The sequence below is a fragment of the Galleria mellonella genome, unplaced genomic scaffold, assembly GCF_026898425.1.
Source record: "Galleria mellonella isolate WM207_F2 unplaced genomic scaffold, CSIRO_AGI_GalMel_v1 utg40, whole genome shotgun sequence".
NCBI classification, from domain to species: Eukaryota; Metazoa; Arthropoda; class Insecta; order Lepidoptera; family Pyralidae; genus Galleria; species Galleria mellonella.
In genome coordinates, this window is record NW_026442094.1 from 706,211 (window position 1) to 733,097 (window position 26,887).

Here is a 26,887-nt window from a genome sequence, read left to right on the forward strand (position 1 = left end):
CAATTAAAGATTAGATATAAAAATTATGGACAGAGAGTTTGCTTATTTTTATAAATAACTAGTGTTACTGAAAATTTCTGAGTATTTTTTTAATGTTACTAAAATAGTTAACGTTCGATGTTAGGTACAAATTTCAGATTATACATTTACATAAAAATGTACATGATATTAAGATTCGCAAGATAGATCCTTAGAAAAAATACAATGCTCAAAGTTATACTTACAACTTTGTCGAACACCGGCTGATTGTCATTAATGTCCTCAATTAATATTTTAATTGTGCAAGCGTCATCTAAATGTGGCTGGCCGTTGTCACTCGCTCTTACTGTAATGTATGCTTCTTTTTCTCTCGAAGGTTCGTCATGGTCGAAAACCTGTTAAAATTTTAGGAACTATTTGACAATTTTCAAAATGGCTAACTATGTTAAGTGCACATACCTTTACGTCCCTTTTAAGACCTAAAAGATGGCTGACTGATATATTTGTAGAAGCAAATTACATGATAGATCTTATTTTAGTTCTGCTGTGTGAAAAATGCACGCAGACAAAGTGACAATAGGAATCCATGGAATACGACGATAATAAAAAGTAATAAATTTAAAAATATTTAACAAAATCAATCAATTTATAAGTAATTAACATATACATAAAGGTAGTTATGTTTTTCTTGTATTAGTATCTAGTTTTATTAAAATTTGTTATTGTTAACATTTTTGCTTATAAGAAATGTCAAAAGGGTATATATACCTACTTATTTTCTACCGTCCGTCGCCGATAAGGTGACGAAATTTAACATAAGCTTATTATAAACTTATTTTAACATAAGCTACTCCTCAGTCACTAAACCGATTCGTCTTTAATATATGTATATGAACGAAATATTGGTGTTTCTGAAGCACTATTTTTTATCTCTATCCTCACACCAAGATTATTGCAGGATAGGCAGAGAACATCGACCCTACATCGCTTGCTTCATCCACTTACATAAAGCATCCAAGTATGCACTTCATTTCCGAAGAATATTGACTCCTCCATCCAACAAAACATTCTTGATAGTGTTATCTCAATAGTTTGATATAATAATTGGAACGGATTTTAATCGTATCAATTCTGGTTACCGGATTGCTATTAAAGTTTATTTCCTTTTTTTTTTTCAAAGAAGGAATTGTAGAATTTAAGGATTACTTCTAATTAAATAAAAGTAACAATATAAACGATTATACTAACATCTGCCGTTGTAATCCTGCCGCTGACCGGATCCACGTGAAACCGCTCCTTCTCTCCAGGAGTCGTAACAAATTGGTATGTGACTGTGCCGCCCATCTCGGGTGGATCTCGATCTTCAGCGTGGACCTGAAATTTCGTTTATTTGATAAATCACAATAAACATTAAACATTGACGTATGAAATATAACACTTTCATTAGTAGCTGTATCCTGCGGCTTCGCCTGTGGTTATATTGTAATATTGAACAGTCCATATTACCTACTATTAATAGAGGAGCTATCAAATGCAAAAATAATTTACAAATCCGACTGGTAGTTACAAACATTAGCGCATTCAAACAAACTCTTGCGCTTTACACATTAGTATAAATTATAATAACCCAATAACGTCCTCTTTGAGGTCTGTACTCTATTTATGTATCTGTGTGAAAAGTGAAATGGAAAGAACTCCATAAAACGGTATCCTAGAGAGAGGACTAGGCCCACTGTACGATTTTACTAAACTGGTTATTATCACATTCTGTTTTAGAAAGTTATTTAAGGGAGAGCAAAAAGAACCTAGTACTAAAGGCTTTTCTGATCTAAAAACAGATCAAAAAGTCCTTGGTGCACGAAGTGCTTTATTTACTTATTATTTTTAATCCGCGGCTTTGGCTGCATGGACTAGTATATCAAATTTAGTTTACATTCAAATGTGTTCAATTGTTTTACCCAATGTAACAGATAATCTAACTTTCACATTTATAAGAGTGCTAGTAAGAGTAATAAAATAGTAGAAATAATAATTAGTAAAAAATTATTTCTTGTAAGATAACTACCTTTTTGCTCTCTAGTTTGTGTGCTTGAATTTTAGAAATAAAAAAAAAAAAAACAATAAAATATGCCACTTCCAGATGGCATATCAAAACAAAACACCATTTTCAAGTTGGACCTTCAAGCACACAACTGTGGAAATCGCGTCCAATTTGATGCAGTAATTTTAGTGTGACAATAGAACAAACATACAGATAAATAATTCTTAAATATATAAATTTTTCTCAAAAGACTTCCAAGAGACGTTGTCTAGTTATTATTACATTATTAGTAAAAAGTAAGATATCTCACCGTGAATACATAGGTCCCGACAGGCTGCTCCTCCTTAACGGACGGCCTATAGTTCAAGCACTCCGTGAATAGAGGCTTATGGTTGTCCTTCACTGCCAGCTTCGGTGTGTGCGCCGGTACAAACTGTGAACGTATCGTGTCGTGCCGCAACGTCAATATTAAATACATACCTGTGTATATAAGAATAAGGGTGCCTACCCTTACTTTTGTTTATTATGAAGTAGTTATATATTTAAATAAACAAGAGTAAAGGTAGGTATGCGCGCTCCATCTTAGACCTTATCGTCACTTACCATCAGGTGAGGCAAGATCAAGCGCGAACCCATCTTGAAATAAAAAAATAGTCGAAAAAGTAAACGAATCATAACATCGTATTTCAAACATCATATCGTGAAAGTATAGATGTTTCATACACGTTTTGATACATGAATAAAACATAAATTCCACTAAAATAGATATGTGGCAAACACAACATGTTGTGGGATAAAAGTTATTTTGGTGCAACCATTCACTTTAATTTCTACTATTTTTGTTATGTACAATTTCACATTTTAATATTTTTTTTAATTGTTCTATTTCAAAAACTGTTATGATTCTCTTACTTTAAATTAAAATATATTTAAATAATATAGTTATAATTTTACCTTTAATTATAACAGTCATTTAAATATATTAAATAAGTGTAAGTTTAATTTTTAATTCAAATTATATTGTAATTAAAATAATTAATATAAAATTAATTATTTAAATTACAGTAAATTCAAAATTTAAATTAAAAAAAATAGTTACAATAGCGAATATAATAAGTCTTATTTCTTATACTGCATATCAGCTTTTGTCTCAACCACTCAATATAATAAATGATTATGTATGTAAGAACATACCATTTCAAAATTAAAGAAATATACAGAGGCAAAAGCATCATGTAGTTTTTAATTACTTCATAATTTAAGATAACTTATTTATAATAAATAAATTACACATCAATAATTATTAATATCATTATAAGCATATTATAAAAGATATTTACATGACAATATAATATAAAGTATACCTTTTCCCGAGTTACTATAAAAAGTGTCAGCAGAAGATGAGCAGTGGAGTTATTTAATATATACAATAATACTCACATTAATCCATCGAAGCTTGTGTAATTAATTATAATGGCAAATACTATACATACAATTGTATAAAAGTAGATTACTGAACATGCGACACGTCTATCATATAAAATAAATAAGCGTTAAATTAATTAAAAGAACTATGGGGATCAAGCTTCTTTGGGCGGATTTAGTGGGTACAGATGAAATTGGATGGCTTTATTGATGAAATAGGATACTCACGGCGGCTGGATGCATAGGAAGATACCCATCCAAGTGTCTTGAGTGTCGTAACCTCGTGACATGATGTGACCCGTAAGTGTAATCTCGAGCTGTAAGAAAATAAAACAATATGTCAAAAAATAAAATAATTTCCTATGATTTCAGAAACAAAAATAAGTAGCAAAGGTCTTCGTATGCGATGGACAGACGATCTCGACCGGTTCCAATGCCTGATACAAGCAGTTCAGCGGCATTTGCCTAGCAGTGGAGTCATGATTATTGATATAAATTTAGGAGCATATAATTATTTTATTTACAATATAAATTGATTTTAAAATCAGTGTAAATCTTATATTTTTCATAGATAATAATGAAAATTAAATATTAAGTAACTAATTTACTGATTTCGGGGAAGAATTTTATTAGAAACAATACAGCTCTATACACTATGCTGTTTTTAAAGATTATTTTGATATTATCTTTACAATGATCATAAATATATATAGTATCCAAATAAATTGGTAAATTTTAATTGATGCAAGAGTTTATGGTAACTACCAAAAAAAAAAAAAAAACATATAAACAATATATAAAAATATTCCCTGTTTCTATTGAAAATTAAAACTACTTTAATTATACGGTTTTTTTTTTTGTTACTTTCTTAAGTAAAATAGCTATAAATTTTTGATTTGATTTAAAACTTTGATGTTATGAATTAAATTATTAATCGTCACCAAAATTACTATCTAGACTTATCTCTACCTAATATTATTATAGACTACATTTGCTTACAGAGAAATCGATTCCGAGCACATGTAATAGACTCCCAATTTTCACATAGTCACAATCACTTATGCTTTCATAACAATATTATTATCTCACAATATTATCACCACATCTCAGAGTCACTCGTTATTATAAGTTGGTATATCCAGATAAACCGGCATATAATAATATTAGTCATCTCGGATTATACAGCGACTCATGTTTACGTACCAATTAACTCGGTTCAGCACTCTCAAGATAACTCTAGATAACATTAAGCCGCTTCGCACATTGCACTACAATGAGAGCCTAATATTTGTATTATAACGTGCAAACAATACCATTATAAGTAACACCATCCTCCGTAATTACATACAACCTCATAAATTAAGAAACTCTTAATTAAAAGTGACATTCAGAAATATTTTATGCATGTATAATAAAGTAAACATGATTGAAACTAAATTTGTGGAAATTACATAAAATAAAATACACTATTCAACCTTATTAAAGCAATTTAGTTTAATAATATGTTATTTCAAAAAAAAATATAGTTTCAACGATTTAAAAATGTTTACCACATGAATTTAACGTTATTAAATGAACGTAATAATGGCAAACAATTTAATCCTATTAAAAATAGTGTATTTTTAGTTCATTTCATAAAGTAAGAAATATATTTTTCCGTTGGTAATTGCAAACATTATATTTAAATTCTTGAAACATCAATCAACTTTAACTATTATATACATAGTAATTGCTATGACATTTATACAACGATTAAATATTTTTTTAAATTATTTTAATGCATCACCCACTATTTGGGATTTTAAATTAATAATAATAATAAAAAAATATTCATAATCTAGATATGCTCGTATAGACAAGAACAATATTTCTAGTTTTAATACCAATCGCACTTGCGATGAAGGAGCATAAATCTATTCGCGTGATCCATCTAGTCTAGATGCATGAGATGCAAAATTGATTTTGTTATATATAACTGCATCAGACAAGGTTTTCTTTCTACCTATTTACCTAGATATGTCTTACGAAGTAAAAATGGCTTATAATACTGGTCTCTAGATAGTTTAATCAAGCATGTATATTTTAGTTCGAGTCAAGCATGATTGGCTCGAGACCTAAAACAAGCTTGCTATCTATTTGGCAACCGCTTGATATGAAATTATATTTTTTCTTCTTAACTTTGCGAGCAGATGAAATTTCTGAATTAATCAGATGTTCTATTCAATTCAATTACTTCTATTTTTTAGAGGATATTCATTCACTTTAACCCTTAAATACCTGATGTTTCAAATTTGATACCGGCGTTATAAATCGCATTGGGCACCTACAATCAATTTTATTTTAATATTTGGCTGTTTACATGTTACCAAATGTTTTTTTTTTTAAATAAATATATAACAATATCGTTTTAATTTTTTTTTTTTGCTATTTTTCCCTATTAGTAAACACAGTATAGGGTACATTTATATATTTATAATTTGATTTAAGAAATCAGGCTTTTAAGGGTTATTTTATTTCAGTTATTGTTATTTTTTTTTAAATGAAAAAAAAAAACTTTTAATTCTAGACGTGACGTGACTAACCCATTTCTTTCTTACTCAGCCGGACGAGTCTCGAGCATTTTATTGCCGGGTAGCATAATGTACGAAGCGAGCCTGCACGCTATATTTCATTTTAGTCAGCTTGCTATGCAAGAGACAAGACTATGCAATTTTCAACTTAATTAAATTACATTCTGTCCCTGGATATTGGAATACTTGACCATTGTAACTAAAACTGCAAATGCGATGTTGGTGCTAGTGGCAGTAACAAATAACTAAACACCTAATTGCAATTAATTATAGATTATTTGAACAGTTTGACAAGTTTTTGTGGTCCAATTCTGCTAATATCATAAATTTAAGTTACTAAAGATATTTGGATGTTTTAATATCCGTTACTCAACAACAAATATGTGAACTGAATGGATTTGAATAAAATTTAAAACACAGGTAGATTATATCCCAACTTAACGCTTAATAATAATAATTGATTAGCATAAATATGGTTGAAATAGATCTTAATGTTACAGAATCACATATTTATCAACATTAATACATTAATATAATGGCGTAATGGCAAAATGTAAAATCTTATTTACGTGAATATATTTTATTTAATTCCAAATCTTACAGTAACAATATTTATTTTAATTACATTATATATATAGGATACTTTGTTATTACTTGAATCAGTGTATAAAGTTTTTGCGTAGGTAAGGTTACCATTCCATTGTCATTCATAAAAAAAAATGCATACATATTATACATAACATATACACTACAATATACAATATCAACCCATAAGAAATCTTTTGTAAAAATAAGACTTAGCAAATGAAGATTTTGAAATTTCCCAATCAATCAATATGTAATGATATTTCGCTATTGAATTAGATTACCGTTGATAACATTTCACAAGTCGGCGACAATGGGCGTTCGATCAAGTACCCTTTCAATTATTTATAACAAATTTGGAACGGGATGAAATGGATTTTCCGCCGAGTTATGGCGAATGATTTGATAATTGATTGATTTGAATGCTCAGCTATACTTTCGAAAGTCCATTAGATTTAATTATGCGGTTGAAACAGCTGGAATATTGTATTGATCTGATATTATATTTTTATTATTAAATACAAATAACTTTATTTTGTTTGAAAAATGGTATAAAAGATGGTATATAATATTTAAATATTGTTCACATTTTTCACCAGAATCTGGCATAAAAAAATTATTTAATTGTGCCACTATACTATGCTAATACTATTTTACTTAAATCGTCATATTATATAAATGTCAATATATTTATGTATTAATATTTTTTTAAGATTATTATATTATTCTATAGATTAGGTATTCATGATCAATCATAAAAACGAAACTGAGAACATAATGATACATATTCGCCTGTTAATCATTTTCCTAGTTTTCATTTCAGCGGACAACCACTCGAGCCAAAAAAATCTCATCCATTGCCTCATATCCCAGCTCTCATTCAAACAAATCCTCGCCGCACACCAAATAACATCAATGTACTCAATAAATTTAATTAAACAAGAACAACTAAGAAGGCACCTCGTCATCCTTATTAAATAGCGAGATACCCCACAAAATTAGGTCTCTAAATTAGTACTAAACAAAACATTAATTACAGTACTAATGAGTACTATAATTGTTTTTTTTTTCTTTTAATTCTATCACTAATCATGAACCTGCATAAAATTACTAAAAACTAAGATTTATTTTTAACTACATCTAATATCTATATCTCTGAATTTATCAGTGTGTTTTATGCGTTTTCTAATAAGGATAGTGAGTTTGCTATACGTCATTAATTTCAAAGTTGTTAATGTTTGTACAATAAAATGTTACTGAGGCATAATCTAAGATCATTTTTCCTTTCAACCCTATATTTAAAACTTAAAATATAGATACATATGATCATATGATATAGTACTCCCATATGCTCTATATCTCTGCTTTGTTATTGTATGCAACTGTGATTCGACTTAAGCCGTCACCACTTAGTACAAATGCGAACCATCAGCTGTGAACTCGGCTACTGATCTTATATTCAGGTGTGTGATATCAAAGACATGTATTGTACAAAATCACAGAGTAAGCTCGAAACACTAACATCCTTTGTCAGAAAGACGCCGAGCGGAGTCGATCTAGGATTGTTCATGTTTCATCTCACAGCCGGAATACCTTTGTTGTGGGTTCAGCGACAGAATATAATTCCTATGTTTGTAGTGTAGCAGTGGTATTGGCAGTAACCATTGCTTTGCGTAAATAGTATAAAATCTTACTGGAAAGAAAGAACAGTTGAATAAGACCCCAAATTTGAATCTCCATTAAATCAGCTTCATAAAGTAAATAACAAACTACTTTAAACTGGCTTCGATGTATTTTGATCTCAACGAATGGCAACGCATGGCTCTTTTTTATGTAACTTAGAATGGTAAATAAGTTGACAGCCCACCTAAAGGAAAACAGAAACAGTCGCCTATAGATATGAACAGCACTATAACTATTACAAAAAAGTGTTGTACAAATCTACTCCTATATGCGACAATTGCTACTTTTCGCCGTAAACTGTCAGTTTGATTGCCATTCAAGTTGCACACAAAAAAAAATTAACACATTATGTGCCCTATGAAAGTTCTCCATTAGAACATCATATGTACCTACCAAACATGCCTATTGCCCTATAATTACCTAACCATTCATTTGAACTATACAACATACCTTTTGTAGTCTATTCTTCATATGGTCTTTTGTTGGCCCGTCAAAACAGTTGACAAGAGTACCATTAAAACGGCCTGTGATTTATAGTGAACACACCCGTAACGTCTTACGGCTAGTCACCTAATTATTAGGTAGAAAATGCTCTTATTATAATAGCTATTAACTTCTTTTCACATCAAAATTCTTGAAACTGATTCTTTATTACACCAATAGCTTAAAAGTTTAAAAGCAATTGTGTTCAGTTAAATTCAGTAGAAGCGATAGAAATAATATATTACTTATCGTTATTGTATAAAATACTAAAAGATGATTAAAAATATAATTGTATTGTATTTATTTATTCCTAATATTCAAAAAGGGGGAGGGAGGAGATATTGTTAGTAATGGGAGAGATCAGACTTCCCTATCTTGGGCCACATGTGTAGTTTAGCAACAGCTCTGTTTGTCTAACACAATATAATAACAAATAATTCTACAATAAATATAAACAATTTGAGGATAATAATTTCGACTCCACCCTGTGTATAATCGTGTTCATTCTGTCAAGCGCAGAAGTACGCGACATATTCGTTTGTAAGCTAGCAAAAAATTGCTCTTGTATAGGCATATTCTTTGTTGTGAAGCACCTCTCAGCACACCCGCCTATTTCAATGTGGGAGTGATTGAAACGTTGGCCCGATTTAAGCCCAAACGAAGCTTGATTGATTGTATCGTCGATAATATTAAATTAACGGTATTTCAAGGCGTTTTCTTTCCCTTTTTATTTAATAACCCTAAGCGCCTCATTAAAGCCATTCAGCTACATTACACTAAGTGTTGGAATATTGTTCAATAGGATTTAAGATTTTTTAAGCGTGAAGGGGAAAATTCTCTATTCGTCTGATTTATTAGCAACTATATTTCGTGATTACATTAAAAATTCTTAATCGATTTTTACAACTCTTTTTGCAATTGATAAAGTTAACTCCTGTGTTAATCTCATTAGAATTTTGTTACGACTGAAACTGCCCATTTTTTATGCGGAGTAAAGGCACCGCTCGTTAAGCAAACATGTAAGTATCGGTGTATATGTTTACGATTGAAGTGATTTTTCAAACGATCTTCGAAAAAAGAGGGGATTATCAATTTGGTTGTATTTTTTTGTTTGTTGCTTCATAACTCCGTCAGTTACAAACCGATATGGAAAATTCTTTTTTTATCTGAAAGGATATACTTTTATACTGGTCCCGTAAAAATGTTATCAAAATCGATTCCATAATATGGTTTTAAAATCAAAATAATAGGTTTTGCCATTTTATAGTTTTTTTTTTTAAATTATTTGCAGAGCAATAAATACTTGTTTGTATATAAGTTGCACGATTACATTTCCAACTTTAAACCGATTCGATATTGAAACAGTGTCAAAGTGCACGCTATACGAATGTTCCAAAAACCTTATTAAACGAAAAATTATATAGATATACATAGAGATATAATGTATAATTGTATAACATATAAACATAGTTACAACCAAATTTCTTTCTTTTTCAATTTCCAGTACGTCAAATCCTATTAAAAAATTAATTCATTCGAATAACAGATTAGTTGTATAAAAAAGAAAAATGAACAAATTGGTAAAAATACAAAATGTTTCAGCATAAAGGGATACTCGCTTTGATGTAGGGAAGACTCTTCTAAGAATCCGAGTCCGAATACTAAGGGCAGAATTCCGATTTGAAAAGATAAATTCTTTTAATGTATCAGTTATTTTCTTGAGATTCATATAATAATACGCAATTGACCTTTGTTATATGTGGAAAAAATAAATTATGTATCAGTTTATTTGTTCAGAATCTAGATAAACATGGAATCCAGTGTAAAGCTACAAACTGTTATTTTGCAAAATATCAACAGATAAATTTTGTTTCAAGTGTTTTTAATAAAAAAAAAATATGCATCATATTTATATTAGCCCTTAACTGTCCGCCGCTGTACATGGGCCTGGGTATAAGGAGTTTTGCAAGTAGTTGTCACGCTTGGTAGCCGGGTCGACAACCGCAGTTAGGCTTTGATGATGTTACAGCCAAACCCGATTTTAGAACAAACTAGTTTTGCCTAGGCTAAACTAGTTCTTCCTTTACACGATAGAATTAACTAGCTACAATTAATAGCCTAGTCCAAACTAATTTGTCCTAATATAAATACGCACACTTTTATCCTGAAATCGGGTTTGGCCGGTAACAATGACTAAGATGAATAAGAAAGACGCTGTTGCCCATCCCTCGATTGTTAAGTAACTTATGTCGCCTCTTTTGCTTCTTACGACACCTACAAGAAAGAAAGGGATGGCCTATTCTATACCGATATCATATTGTAAAATAATATTTAAATAAATATATTATCTAGTTATTTTTATTTTAAAGCGAATAAAACGCACCAATAAATTATGAGATGTTTCTGTAAACAAATAAAAAATTTAGACCGCAGATTAAAAATACGTCTACGTCCTTTATACTATACTAAATTTCATAATGGTTTGTAAGCTGTTGAAGCGCTAAAAGGTAACAAAGTCTTTTAGACATTTATATCACTAAGACATTTATTATAGCTAAGGATTTTTTTTTATTTATAATTAAGATATTCGCTAGATACCTTAATTATGTATTATTTATACATTATATAACAACGGTTGTCATCTTGACAGAGTTATAACTTCGCAACGTACTCAAAATAAACGATTATGATGTGATCTTATAGTGGAGATGATTTATTTTCAATGGATAGAATTTCAAAAACAGACGTAACTTTTTTTTATTTTAAATAATTACTCTAGTGACTAGACTAGAGTCTGATCTAACACAAAATAAGAATTTTAAGTTAGATCTAAGTCATGTATCTAGATGGAGTGTTGAGTGTCAAAAACTCGCAAAAATGGTAAGGATAGTTATTGGTAGCCGCGAATTTTTATAATGTGCTATTTTTCGATGTTGTAAATACTTTTAAACCGACTTAAAAACGGAATATGTTCTCAATTCGTATGTATTTTTTTTATATTTATTATCTCATGACTTCGTCAGTTACAAACGGTTTTGGAAAATTCTTTATTTATATGAAAGTATATTCTTTCAAATTGGTCCCATAGAAATTTTATCAAAATCGGTTCAGTAGTTTAGTTTCTAAGAATAGGTTAGTAGGATATTATACTTAATAAAATCTATACATTTTATATAATAGTTCGTATGGTACTTACGTGCCTAATTACATAAATCGCTTCTGGTTTTGCAATTAGAGTAATTGAGTATGTATGTATCTAATTACTATTACCAATAATGCTAGTGTATTTGTGTATAGTGGTATATATCTCTTCAGTGGTTACAGATCATATGTAAGTATGATTCTATTTATTCTACGAATTCCAGAACCGTGTCCTAGAATCGTTTAAAAAAAATATTAATAATTAATTGCTACAATTTAACAAATTATGGATTAACATTTTAGCTGCTATATTGTGCTACTACCAAACTCATTAGAGTAGTTAGAGACTTTTAATTAATCTTGTTTTCATTATATCCATTTAAATAGACTGATTAAGATATTGGAACTAATCTTCAGGTAAATATAATAAAAATAATGTTTATATAAAAAAATAAATGTCTTATTTTACACAAGTAAAAAATGTAATATATATATATATATATATATATATATATATATATATATATATATATATATATATATATATATATATATATATATATATAAACGAGATACGAAATATTATAAAATACATCTATATCAATATTAATATAGTAATGGATAAACTACATTACCAGCGAGTAACAAAAGCTATATTTAAAAAATACCGTACCGTATATATGATAGGTCTTATTTTTTATATAACATAAAACATTTAAAAGTAAAAAAAAGCAGTTTATAAGATATCGAGCGTCCCAATTGATGATGCAAGAGGAGATTAAGTCACACATGGATCATTTAATGAATTCATTTAATGAATTCATTAATGAACGGGATTTATAAAATCCTACAGATTAAAATAAATAAGTTATATTAATAAATCGGTAATCCTGATGATAATCAGGTTTGTAGGAATAATTATATAATTTTTAACGTATTTATATGTAGAAGGTGAAATAAACGATTTTTCAATAATATTATATTTAAAATTATAAAACAATTCAAAATTTTCAGATACTTAAGAAATTAGGCATGATCAGATCTCGGATGGTTCAGAAACTATTCGAGAATTCTCGATCAAAAATACATTAAAACAATTGGATTGGCTAAAGCCAATCCAATTGTTTTCACAACTAAATCAAAACTATAAAAAGACTATAAGAATTGACTGCTTAGGTACCTTTGTCCTACTCCTATGGGAGACTCCTCGCGTCTACTGTGAAGAACTAACGCTTACATGACTGCGTTTGTATTTGAAGAGTGGGATATGATAGTTAAATTACCGGGTACGAGGGTATAACTAGAGATGGGTCATATCGATACCGCTCCAATGTCTATATATTGACTTCTTCTTGACATTGATGGCGGAAAAAAGGTCATCACCAATTTATATATTGCCCATACCGAATATATATTGGTTTCGATGGAATTCTTGATTTTTATATTATACTAGCTGACTCGGCAAACGTTGTTTTACCATATACATTATTTTTAGAACTATATATGAAAATTTATCGTACTACAATTATTATATTCGATTGTCATTTTGCAACCCTATTGAGGCATATAAAAATCGCGATTAAAAAACAGGGGTTGATCGTAAAAGCGTGAAAATTTGAATTTGTATGTATTTTTCAATGCTAAATCATAATAAAATAAAAACATAAAATTTTGTCAAATAAATAAAAAAAAAAATATTTAGAGGTAGGTCACGCTTATTATTGAGGGGTATGAAAAATAGATGTTGGCCGATTCTCAGACTGATGTTGTTAGGTTAATATACCTATAGAGATTGTTATTACAAAATATAGATATTCCTATATATATAACCCACTTTTAAATATGAAATTTAAAAGAGGAGGTATAACAAATCAAGGCGTATTATGTGATGTCCGTGTCTGTACGCGACAATTATCATTCTCCATCAGATAGATCGTCAGCTTGATTACTATTTTAAAGTGTACAGAAAATCTCTGTACTAATTTTTAATCATGCTGAGACTCCAAAAGTTGGAAGCAAGTGTATTCGGCTGAAAGCAAAGCGAATAGGACAACTTGATATCAGTGGCTATCCTGTCACCTCAATTTACCCTCATCTATACCTTTCATCATTCCAAATCCGAATCCTCTAATTATTTAAAGACTTGCCAAAAGTTTCTAACACAACTGTCAGGTCCAATAAATATTTAATAGACGATAACAAGTAAACTTACTTTGTATCGAAAAGTGGGCCAATTGCATTAATCATATCAATAGAGAATGTAATAATTCTACAATAACACGGAACTACGTATAAGAAGTTATTAATTTTCACAACAAAAATTATCATTATTAAGTAAAATAAAAATAACAACAGGCACCTACATAAACTACCTAAGTACTTGTTTATTTTTAAGTATATCAACCAGATGGACGAATGGTCCCGGCATAGAATAGGCCACCCTTTCCTTTCCCGTGGGTATCGTAAGAGCCGACTAAGGGAGAACAAGGGATGGGCAGCAGCGTCCCTCTTAAAACATCTCTAAAGCCTGACTGCGGTTGTCAATCCGCCTGCCAAGCGTGGCAACTACTGGCAAAACTCCCCAAGGAGGAGGCTTATGTTCAGCAGATGATAATTAAAGACTGATATGATGATAATGTTGATAACGATCAGACGGAGACTTTGGACAAAAGTCGTTTGCTTGGGTACCTCTGTGCCATTCGTGTTTCTGTCAGTTGTGTTTGCAAACCTTTAAACTGAAACATATGGCAATGTTTCTATTTGAAAGGTGGGATATGGCAATGAAATTACAGGGTAACGTGGCATAAGTTTAGTCTTCAGGAATGAAAACGCGTGAGGTGTATCATGGACGGCACAGAATATTCTATTACGTCCATGGTACTGTTCATGTTTATAAGCGACAGTTATCATTTCCCATATGTTATCTTTATATCTATCGTTTTTTCGTTATATCTATCTATCCCATCAGGTGGACCGCCAGGTTATTTACCACTGTAAATTGTATATAAAAAGAACTATGTTTTAATGCCTTCATTTAATGGATGGAAGGCGGCAATCATCTCCTTTAGACATGAAAACCCCTATGTATATAAAGAAGTATACTGTGACGCCCTAGTTCCTGAAAACAAGGATGTGATGTGCTGAGTGACTGACAGACCCATATATCAACGCACAACCGAAACCGTTGAATCTAGAACCTTGAAATTTTCCATATAAGTACTTTATATAGCGTATATGAACAACAAGAAAACAAATTCATCTCCTAAAGGGGTGAAACGGGACCCGAAAGTTTGTATTGAACTTCGTAAGTTTAGAAGAACATGTGAAATTTTTTAATTAGGCACATGGTTCAAAACAAAACTCACGTGAAATTAAGACCATACGCTAGCGAGGTCGCGAGCAACAGCTAATGTTAATATAAAAATAATAGGGGATTAATTAAAAAAGAAAAAAAAAACAATTGGACGCATCGGTTTTAATACAAAATACTAACCTTACTGATGGTCTAAATACAGTGTAAATTCCTCTAATAAATGCCAGTAATTTATTTAAATTTTAATTACTGTAAGTAATTTGTTTTAATTTAATATATGTAGGTACAAGTATTTTAAAATAAGAATACAAGAAACTAATGATTTTCATACACTACGGAAAATAATAAAACTGCAGGTGCTCGACGAATGCGTATTCAGTACAAACGTCGCGTGCAAGTGACACCGGAACTGGGCTTTTTTTACTCCAGTCTTTGTTGAGGCTTCCTTTGGCCAGGCCGGGGGACTGCCATCCCAAGAGGCCGGGGATGGGGCACTCTATTGTGTGAGGCCAATTTGAATACTTAAGTGTGGGCTCGCTCCACGAACGATGTCGATGCCCGCACGTTTAATATGGTTGTATAGTTAAAAGGAATTATTATAGTAAATAAATAATTAAATGACAGTCGACAAATACCTCTAACTACCCCATCAGAAGTTATAGTAGTGATTAAGTATATATATTTTTTTTAATGTAATTAACTACCCCATCAGAGGTTATAGTAGTGATATTGATATTTTTAGATTAGATCTTTGTTTTTCAATCTTGTTAAATATAATTTAGAATATAATTTGTTGAATTACGATATACGGATTGTCTTTAACTTTTATCCTAATTCACGCGAAAAAAAGTCATGGGCGACTATTTAGTGAAGCAAGTTTGTAATATTAGTTGTAAACAGCATAAACACATTAAAGAATGCTCGAAAGACGAAATAACTATAAGACGTAGATAAAAATGTGCAGAAAAATTCAGCAAGACTATAAAATGAAAGTGGGAAAGTTTTAATAATATAAGTGTTACACTGTAATTATTACCTTAACTATGGTTTAATAGTACAATGGGAATATAATTAAGAATTCTCTATCGTCGTGCACTCTGGCAGTGTTCCAAGACTGTGGCTTAGTTCAATTAAATAGATTTTGTTTAGATCATGATATGAGTAGGGTATTTATTAAGTGCTACTAGATTTTTCAACGATCTTCAAATATTTTCAGTTGAACATATTTTTTGTGTATTTTACATAATATCTTGTAGATTTCGATGATCCTTTTTGCAAGCGATAGGGTTTATAATAATAATAATAATAATAATAAATCTCTTTATTTTCAGGTATATACCCATAGTTAACATTTTTATATTATTAATTAAATAAATTGTTATTATTATTATTATTATTATTATTTATTATTTATTCTTTATTATTTATTATTATTTATTATTTATTATTATTTATTCTCGATATAATTTTATTATGATGGATATCAGCTTATTTTAGGAACGAATTTTTTTAAAATATTACTTTACTTTTAGATACAGGAAAACAATCCAATCTTTGGGATTGGATAAAAAATTCGTATATTAAAATAGAAAATATCATAGAAAATATAGTATATATATAAATTAAAATAGAAAAAAATTATAAGTATTTTTATTGTAAATTTTTAATGAACTTACTTTACCTACTTTAGAATTATATTTATGTATATTATTAATGAAACATTGTTCCATTTTGTAAATAAAGAAAGTCTAGAGGGAAGCAAATATTGTTTTTACTTTACAACAATAAAGGGTATCCACTCCTGAACGATAATTTATATTCCTCTCCCGCAAATGTAAAGAGTAAACCCAACAAATACGCACAAACAAATACAAAAAGTTCACAGAAAATAATTTGTTGCAAGCGAAATCGTTTCTATGATCTCTTGTGGGTGCTGTATGAAACACGTAAGAATCTGGTTGACAATGTTTCATTATAAATAGTTAATTATCTATTTTTATCACCATTAGACGAAGAAAACACCAACAGACAAAAGTGGGAATAATTACAAATTTTTGAAAACATAATTTTTTTTCGGTTTATTTTGCTAGGAAAATAGAAACAAAAAACAAATTTTAAGTTACATCACGTTGTTTTATGTTTTTAAAAAGAAAAACAGATGCATTGTGTTTACTTATCCTTTACCAGAAAAAAAAAGAAATAGAAAAAACATTTTCTCGATATTTTCCAAGAAAATAACGGTACAGCACTAGAAACAAACATTTAGAGGGGCTCCTTTTCAAGTTATCAGAGGTGAGAGGGGTGCTATCAGTACAAAAGATAACACTCAAAGACAAGTTATGACGTCGTATTTACATCGCAGATTCTTATCTGTGGACTTGAAAAGGTTTATGTCTCTAAAACGTGTTTTACTTTAAAACGGTTTTTTTACATTGTTCGTTGTTTAAACCCTTTGACGGAACTTTAGTTATCGTTGTGGAATTACATTTTCTTAGATCTACACAATACTTATTGTTTTAAAAAAATAACTAATAGGCGGCACACCGACTTGTTTTTGAATTTACATTATTAATAAGTATGTCATATTGAAATTTCACACGCGTAATTTAGATAATAAATTATTAATGAACTCTTTATACAGATTTAAACACTATTAAAAAAAACTGTTTCCTTCATTTTAAGACTTCCTTTATCTCTGTATCAGATTTCCGAATCGAAATAGTTGAACCGATTTGAAAAGTGATTCAAATCAAATTATTAGAATTTTTTACATTTGTAATGTAATAAGATTAGTAATCTTATTACATTACAAATGTGTTTTTTTTTTTAAACTTTCATATATTCATTGGGTATTTTAATAATCTTCTTCTTTGAATTTCACTTCACCGGGATTAGACAACTTAAGACTGATTTTTTGAGGCTGTCACTCTGATGAGCGAGTTGTCATAGTAATACATCAAAAATCAACAATTACCTTTATGACAAAATTTTTACGTCGAAATTTGAAGTTACCGTTAATATTATATAAAGAACATTCGACTAATTGCCTTAAGAATTTATTTTTATACATGTGTAACGAGGAACTGCTTCTTAAGTAGCTACTAGAACTAATGGACAACGCAAGTTAGCTTTTATTATTTGTGACAGAAAAAGGAAATTCCTCTGTCACGGACGGTGTGACACGGTGGAATTATTGGGGTCAATGAACGGGCTGGTGATATAATTTTTAATTGGTGTCAAAGCATTCATTATCAAGACTGTGGTTTAGGTACAATTTGATGCTACTTTATAGTATTATTGCACTATAAAAATGTACTTTTACTGACAATATAAAGTATAGGAAAATAAACTATAAATTACACGTGCCATGGGAAAAACTCTAAAAATAAACAAGTTGCTAGTATTGTTGTTCTTTTTTGTGGGTACATCGTATAATTTCTTGAGTGGTTTCGAGAAAAATGTCTTTGGAATTGGTATTTATAGAATTGCCAATTATCTTACGTCATATCTAAAGGTTCTTTCTTGTAAAAGCATAATTTCTTAGATGATATAGTGTCACTATAGAAATGCTTCAAGAAAAGAAGGGTCTACTTTTTCATACAATTTTGCGTGATAAATAGTTATGAGTGATTCCTTTACAGCTTCTATATTTGACTTATAATTTATGCATCTTTTTAATGCGTAAACACTCATTTATTGAATAATACGTCAAGATACATTGTATGCGTAAGTATATAGAACACTGATAAAAAAAAATAAGTCAGCTAAGACAACTAGCTAACAAAAAATTGATCCGTTTTTGAAGCTCGATGCTATATAATCTAAGCATAATTTATCAAATATCTACAACGTAAATGTTTAAGAGCAATTATACTTTACATATATATTGTAGTAACCGTCAGCTTGATTTTCATATAAGTTTCATATATATATATATATATATATATATATATATATATATATATATATATATAGATATATGGACTTTTTTTTCAAGAGAAAAATAAAAAATGAATAAATCTTTATAAATTATCAGCTTGACACAAATGGTACCATGTGAGACTATTATATTCGATATTTTTGTTATTTTCATTTATTATTTTTATACCAACTGCAAAAAAGGAGGAGGTTCTCAATTCAGTTGTCTTTCTTTTGTTTGTTATCCCGTAAGTCTGTCATTTATAAACAGAGTTGGCGAATTCTTTTTTTTTTATCTGAATGGATATTTTAATTTAATCGGTCCATAGAAATTTTATTAAAATCGGTTCAGTAGTTTAGTTTTTAAATAAAAATAACTGGTTTTGCCACGACTGGATTAGGTGTTTTTTGTGGAACACAGAAGTAAAAATGTTCTAAAAAACTCAAAATTTCGATTTTCGTGCATAGAAAAATTAGTTACTTTTTTCAGTCAGCTCCTCACCGCATAAATGAAGTAGGGCGACGTTGAAAAAAAGAGTAGCCATTAAAAGAAACCATAACTAATACCTACTATGAGGCAAAGGCAACACAAGCTATTGATGCACGGACTTTCACTGCTTTGAAAGTGTGGGCGCCGAGACCGTGACCTGAGCTCACCCGTGTGTAACGGACCGAAACGCCTGTGGGAACTCTGCCCTTTGCTGTTATGTTCGCTCTTTGCGAAGAAGTTATAGACACCCGATTCGCCCATTTACAATTGCCGGCTAGATATTAGGGGCGAAAATTATTCAGCCAGTATATTTTGATAAAAAAATAAAGCCATCGTGTTTATTAAAGACTAGGTTGCTACCAAACACGCATTAAACACTGGAACCAGGGGGGAAAGAATTGTTAGCAATGGAGTTTGACAGCCCCATTGAGCAATATACCTTATTTACCTCCATTTGAAACCATCGTGAACAATTCTTGTTGAATTCGCCACGATGGGCTAACTGACCTGCTTCAACCTCACCTATCATTCTTCACTGGTGCCCCGCCGGTGTATACCGATAGCGCGGGTGGGGTTACTATTCCCTTATCATCCATTTAAAAACACTGGAACCAAAATTACATGAAATAATTATATTTGATATAATTTTGGTCAGATATTAGTCTGACCACCATCGTTAAGGGTGTATTATTTTTATTTTATTTTTTAGTTTTTTTTTCATTTATTTATTTATATTTATAGAAATGTGTAGCACTTATAATTACTACAATGAGTTAAAATAGCTTATAGTACCCATATACTTACACAAGAAACAGGGTATTACTAAATTTGAATTAATGTTAGGTACTTAGGGTATTATATAAGATCTCTTAACATTATTATATCTAATTACCATATCTAAGTAGCAAACAAATCAAGAGTATAATTGAAATGAAATTATTGAAATTTTGACATTGTACTTTCATTAATATGATTATGTTTTAACATCTAACATCAGAATATTTGACTTTATTTCTAATCAACATTTTTAATTGAATAGATTTTTTTTTTATTTTCTGTAATTTTGGGATATTAACTTAATCAAAATCAGTCAGCAAGGAGTCAGTGGATGCAAGGGGCTCAAGACCGTTCATTATGGCAGTCTATAGAGGACGCCTATGTTCAGTAATGGACAGATAATGGCCAAGAAGATAATGATGAGATATGTATTATTCATTCTTCAAATCATTTGCTATCTCTGTTTTAATGGTGCCTACAATTTTATTAAACCCGTGGTGCCGTCGCGTAAATATTTTAACATCATTAAGGTGTTGAAAAGAATGAGTCCTCGTTAAATGGACAGACGTAAAGACGTTATTAATAACAGCCAACTAATAGATGATACCATAGCATGCGCAACTAATAAGCGATAATTTATTGCCTTTCTAAGGGTACACACTAATGACCCCGTAAATTAGTCTTGCATGCTCGTTTAGTTATAGCATTAAATTATGATTGGTTTTTTTAAAGGTTTATTGATTCCATTTTCATTAGAATAGTTTTTTGATACTCAAGCATTAGAGTGTGTAGAAAAAGATTTCCTTTTTTTTATGCAACCCTGAATGGCAATAAAGCTGACGGCCCACCTGTGGAAAGTGGTAATCGTCGCCTATAGGCATGAGCAGTACCACGGACATAACAGAGTATACAGTTTCGCCCACGATACCCATCATGCGTTACCGTTCCTGTGGACTCAGGTGTTATTCCTCTGTACCCTGTAAATTCACGCCATATCCCACCCTTCAAACTGAAACACAGCCATGTAAACACAACAGCTTCACGGTAGAAACAGGAATGTGACAGAGGTGCTCAAGCAAAAGAGTTTTGTACAGTCTCCCTTTGGTAAAAATTCCTTTTGAAAATTTTAAATAATTTATTATGAAATCGACATGTGGGTAAAATGTTGCTAAAAATAGATTGAAAATCAAATTCGAAGTAAAAACTATTCTTTCTTAAACAAAACAATTAACTTGTCTTTCAATGACTGTAATTTTGCCCCACCAAAATCAAAAAGAAAAAAAAAACAAACCAATAAAATAAAAAGAAGTAGATAAGTTATACGGTTAGTAAAATTTACGAAAACATCTCGTTAACTTGACGTCTTGTTCTTTTTTTTTGCAGAATTCATTACTTATTCATTGGGAGATACATTTTAATATTATTATGTACCTATTAAAACTTTTTCATCCCGTACCTAAATTATTATTAAGAATCTTTTTTTTTATGTGGAAACATCAATGGCAAACAAATATATGTAAATAGCAATAAAACGCTAAATGTTTTTTAAGCGCAAAACTTCAAAACGGCTGGACCAAATTGGTAATTTTTATTTTTTAAATACTCGATAAACAAAAAATTGGAAAAATTTCTGAAAAATCGTAAAAATCTCATTTTTTTCTTCCATATTCAAACTGTTCTTAAACCTGCTGAGTCTGTTAGTATTATTATATGTTTAGTACAACTGTTATTTTTTGGCTTCGGAAATAAATTCGAAAAAATCTGACAATCGTAGTAACGGAAAAATATCAGCAAATATTCTGAACTAATAAAATATGCACTCAAGTGCGTGCGCCCCTTTCAGTAACGAAGATTAATTGAGGGCTGGTTAATGATAATGAAAACAAAGCGAGAAGTAACGAGACTTCCCAAAACGTGGGAATTTCAATTTTCGCAGTTTTAATTAAACTCCAGCAGGTAGGTACAACTACGTGAAGTACAAAGCCGAGCGTGCGAAGTATACAATTTGTTACAAAGTTTGCTCAAAGGATTTGGATGGCATTTTCGAATGTCTTAATTCTGATTTATAGACGTTACGACTCATCACACGATTCAGTATATAATTTTAGACAATACATACTATTCACCCCTATGGTGTTAGCATAAAGATGTTTTTTCACCAGAGGGTTTGCATGCAACATAACAATTGAGAAGCATTACACCAGTTTAGTATGATATTTAAAATGTAACACTGTAATGTAGCGCCTAATAATCTAACACTATTATTACTGGGGAGGGAGGGAAGAGATTGTTAGGAATGCGCTCCAGTACCATTGCTGGCAATACAGCCTATCAGTCCGACCTCCACATGGCCCCCCTGGAAACCATCGTGCTAAATGCCAGGTGTATTCATCATGATGGGCTAACTAAACTGCCTTTTCATTCTCACCTCACCTCACTGGTGACCTAGCAGCGCATACCATTAGCCCAGGCGGAGTTATCATTCCATTATTATCCACTAAAAATACATTTATTGCTAATTCAAAGCTGTGACAACTCAGTAAACAAGGCTTATCTGTCGTCCGGAAATACCAAGATTCCAACATTTGTATTTTCAAATTCATAATTAGAGCCTTTAAAAATGGTTGTTACGTGTTTCTCTTGTACCTCGGAGGAAGCGTAAAAACGTCCTCCTGTAATCCATGTCAAAAGCCTTCGCGTATAACGAAGGCAGCCTAGCAACACTTGACATCAGAGGATCACCCTCTGTAGTAGTTGTAATATTATTCTCTAGACATTACATTTTTGTAACAATATCGAGTACTAACAGATTTTTCGATCTGATTACAAAAGTTATTAGCTGATTACAAAGAAGTACAAATATTGGTTAAATGTGTTTTTTCAATTTTCGATCTAATCATTATTATAACATTAAGTATCAGGTGCGCGTTGCCGCCCTGGAGAAATCTTAATACACCTTTTTTGAAGAAGTTCATACTGTAGTCTTCAGGTAAAACTTCCGCAGGGAGCTCATTCGACAGCCTGAGCGTTCGCGGGAGAAAACTCCTCAGAAAATGCACTGTAAGGTCCCATTTAGGATCTAGCGTGAGAGGATGAATGCCCTGTCAATGGCAAGCGGTAGGATGATAAAAGGTGGCTGTAAGCCTCATTTCGAACAATTGCTCAGAACACAATCCGTTAAACAAACGATAGAATCTATCTATAAATCTGGGTATTAAATCAATGACAAGTGCTGTACCACTGTAAAGAAAATAGCAAAATGGTTGGTAGCCCTCCATTTGCAAGATAATTCATAATATCATACTACACTACAGAATGAATTAGATATAATCAACCAAAAAGAGACTAAATACCAAGTGAAGAATCTGCTTCAATTCTCTTAACATTAGACAAAATTAGTCTGATTAAATAAATAGGTAGTTATTCACGCGAAATCCAATCGGCCACTGGTTCTAAATGAAAATTGTCATTTAAAAGGATAAAATGTCACACAAGTGACTAAGTCAATAAGTATCTCAAAGGATTTGTCGAACACGTTCTTGTAATTAAGCCAATTACAGCCAGTGTGTAGTTAATTCGAGTAGAGAGGCCCTGTATAGTCGGGTGACAACGTCCTTTCACAATTAATAGATAGCGCCCTCTATTCCCAACAAGTGAATTTAGATCCTATAGCAGCTTCAATCGTCATAAAATTAAATGGGATTAAGACGGGAATAAGTAAATAGACTACAAAAAAAATATCAGAATCGACCCAGAATTTGTGATTTATGCACATACGAGTAACATCGATGTTGGAAAAAAAATATTGATTGCCTTTAAACAATTTGATAGTAGATAAAAAAAAATACGAAATATAAGGCAGAATTGGTAATAATAGGGAGTACATTACTTGTGTGATATAAAACAGGTAATATTATATCTTTGCATTTTGACAATTTTTATATCAATAAAAAATAGAAAATAAACAAAAGTTGTATAGATACTAGATATGGATAACATCCGATATCTGCATATATATTGACTTCTTCTCCTTACATTGATGACCCATCCATTTCAATATTGACAATATCAATCCGATAACTATACTCATTGCGAGCGGCTTCTACTTTTAGATATTATATGGATAACCTATATTTAATATATCTGTTATTAGGCCAATATTATATAGATATTGTAACTACAATATATAGATACTGCTAAATATTATCCACCCTCAGTAGCTACAAAAAAAAACTTCATATTTTTGGAAGTAACTTAAATAAATTTCATATCCAACCAGATAATCTTTACACGTTGCTTGACAAATCACTTCAGATTGTATTTATAGTTGTAAATAATTAAGACTATATAAAATTGTACATAATATTAAATATCACACAAAAGCAACTTTTCTAATAAAACAGAGTGAAATTAATAGATGTTTCAGAATATCCGACCGTTGGCTGTTCTCCTCATATTAAAGGATATTAAATCAAAGTTTAATAAAACTAGTATCGTATATCGTATAGCGTTGCGTTTTGGATATGGAAAATACAGGTTGTTTGGAAGGCCGAAATTACGTAGAACGTTGTAAATATTTTATGTATTTTAAGACTCAAGAAGAGGAAGTTCTCAAGCTGTTGGAGTTTTTTTTATGTCTGTTCTAGATAAATCAAATAAGTAAACAATAAATGTCATAAGGTATGGTTCCGTTCCAATCCACTCGTTTCAGTTTACCATTAGTTACCACTAATGGTTTTTGGGGAGATTTTGCTAGTAATTACAATGCTTAGCACGCGCATTGGCAATTTGGCTATTGGTGATATTTTAAGAGGAACGCTGCTGCCCATCCCTCAATTAGTATAGACATAGATACTACTTATATCTACTATTATCGATTTCGGAATGATACGATGAATTAATCCGATTCCTGAGCAGTAAAAGCTCTATTCAATTCCTAAATTCCACGTACTGATATGTCCGATCAATCTGCGGTAACAACAATACAGTGCCGTACCCGAGACAAGAATGCCACAGTATACCTATACTTTAACAGGAAAATGAGGATACTAAGGATTTTATTAAATAACTTAGTGAAACCAATAAATCACGGAAGTCGTCAAATATTCAAATCTGTAATATTCTTGTTGATATAATCGATTAGAAACTGCCGCTAGAATCGATTTCAATTAAATTTAGCTAAAATGTGGTTTATGGCAGCAATGGGCATCTACAGAGATAAAAAATATCCTTTCTTTCAAGTTCAAACATTACATATTTACAAAATTTCATTAAAGTCCGTCAAGTGGTTTCAGAGATTAACGTGAACAAACAACGTGATACAAGATTTCTATTTATGTATGAATAAGATTTTAAGCTGCAAATAAAAATAGTATCTATGACTGAGATTCTTTGACAACGCCTCAAGGCCATATTCTTATTTATTTTATTAAAAAAAAAAATAGGTAACAATCAAAGTTCATAATCTCTAATCTATGGCGTGCTCACCCTGTCGTTGTTAAATCGGTGTTCAATATTAATTCGGTTCTCCCATTAACTCTATTCATGGCAAATAATAGGTACAGATGGTTTACGATCAGGCTGTATCAATTTGGTACCTTTGTTTCTAATGAATGAGATGCCTATCAACAATTTGCTGAGAATTGGACTTCCAAGAAATTAACTTAGCGATTCAAATAGATAATCCCTGTGATAGCTTGTTAATTTCAGAAGGTAGCGTTTCATTCGGAAATATAATCAGTTAATTGCTTCACAAGTTATTTCTGCTCTTACATGTTGTGTTCCGGTTTCAAGGGTGAAATACATAGGTATAGCTTTAGAATTACCGGGTATTATGATTGGAGGTGCGAAAGTGAACGCGAAGTGAAATGAGAAAGTAGTTAGATGGTTAATCTACATTAACCTATTATGATCAGATATATGGGTAAGTAATATGGGTAGGTTTGTATATTGGCCCTATAACAGATACATTAAATATCGATTATCCAATATATAATATGGGAATAAAGAATCCGTTTGAATTAATACTGATATTCGTTTGATCGAAACGGGTGATGATCTTTATTTACGTCGTATCTAGAGGAATCCGAAGAAGAAAGAGAAACCAGGAGGATATATCACAGCAGTACTGAAATTACCATTGTCTATATATTTTTTTGTTGCACACTTAACTCATATTGAAAAAAAAAAGCAACAACTGTGTCTTTTCCGTTCTTTTCAGCTGAAATTGTATTTCGAATTGGGCGGCAGATTAATAAAAAATTACTATTCAAAAATGCTTATCATTAAACTATTTGATTAAAAATTATTTTTAATTATTTATTTTAATCAGATAGAGCTCTGAGGAAAATGACAAATCTATCAAACTGATATGGTTGCAAGAGATGAGTTATGACAATCAGCGAAGCAAGAGATGTATTGATAGAGGCCTTCGCCACTCTTTTCTATCTGCTTACTCCATTTACGACTCAAAGTTCTTGTCC

The 26,887-nt window shown here is 30.7% G+C and overlaps 1 protein-coding gene across 2 annotated transcripts in view; it reads right to left on the bottom strand.

Moving 5' to 3' along the window:
• LOC113520220 (DE-cadherin) overlaps window positions 1-26,887 on the bottom strand; it is a 311,477-nt gene that overhangs the window by 52,346 nt on the left and 232,244 nt on the right. For both annotated transcript variants that reach the window (XM_052898052.1, XM_052898053.1), the window contains 4 exons: window positions 3,674-3,762; window positions 2,331-2,453; window positions 1,228-1,353; window positions 225-374 (listed from right to left, as the gene is read on the bottom strand). In XM_052898052.1, the coding sequence (XP_052754012.1) occupies window positions 225-374; window positions 1,228-1,353; window positions 2,331-2,453; window positions 3,674-3,762 (488 nt within the window). The remainder of the gene's footprint in view (window positions 1-224; window positions 375-1,227; window positions 1,354-2,330; window positions 2,454-3,673; window positions 3,763-26,887) is intronic.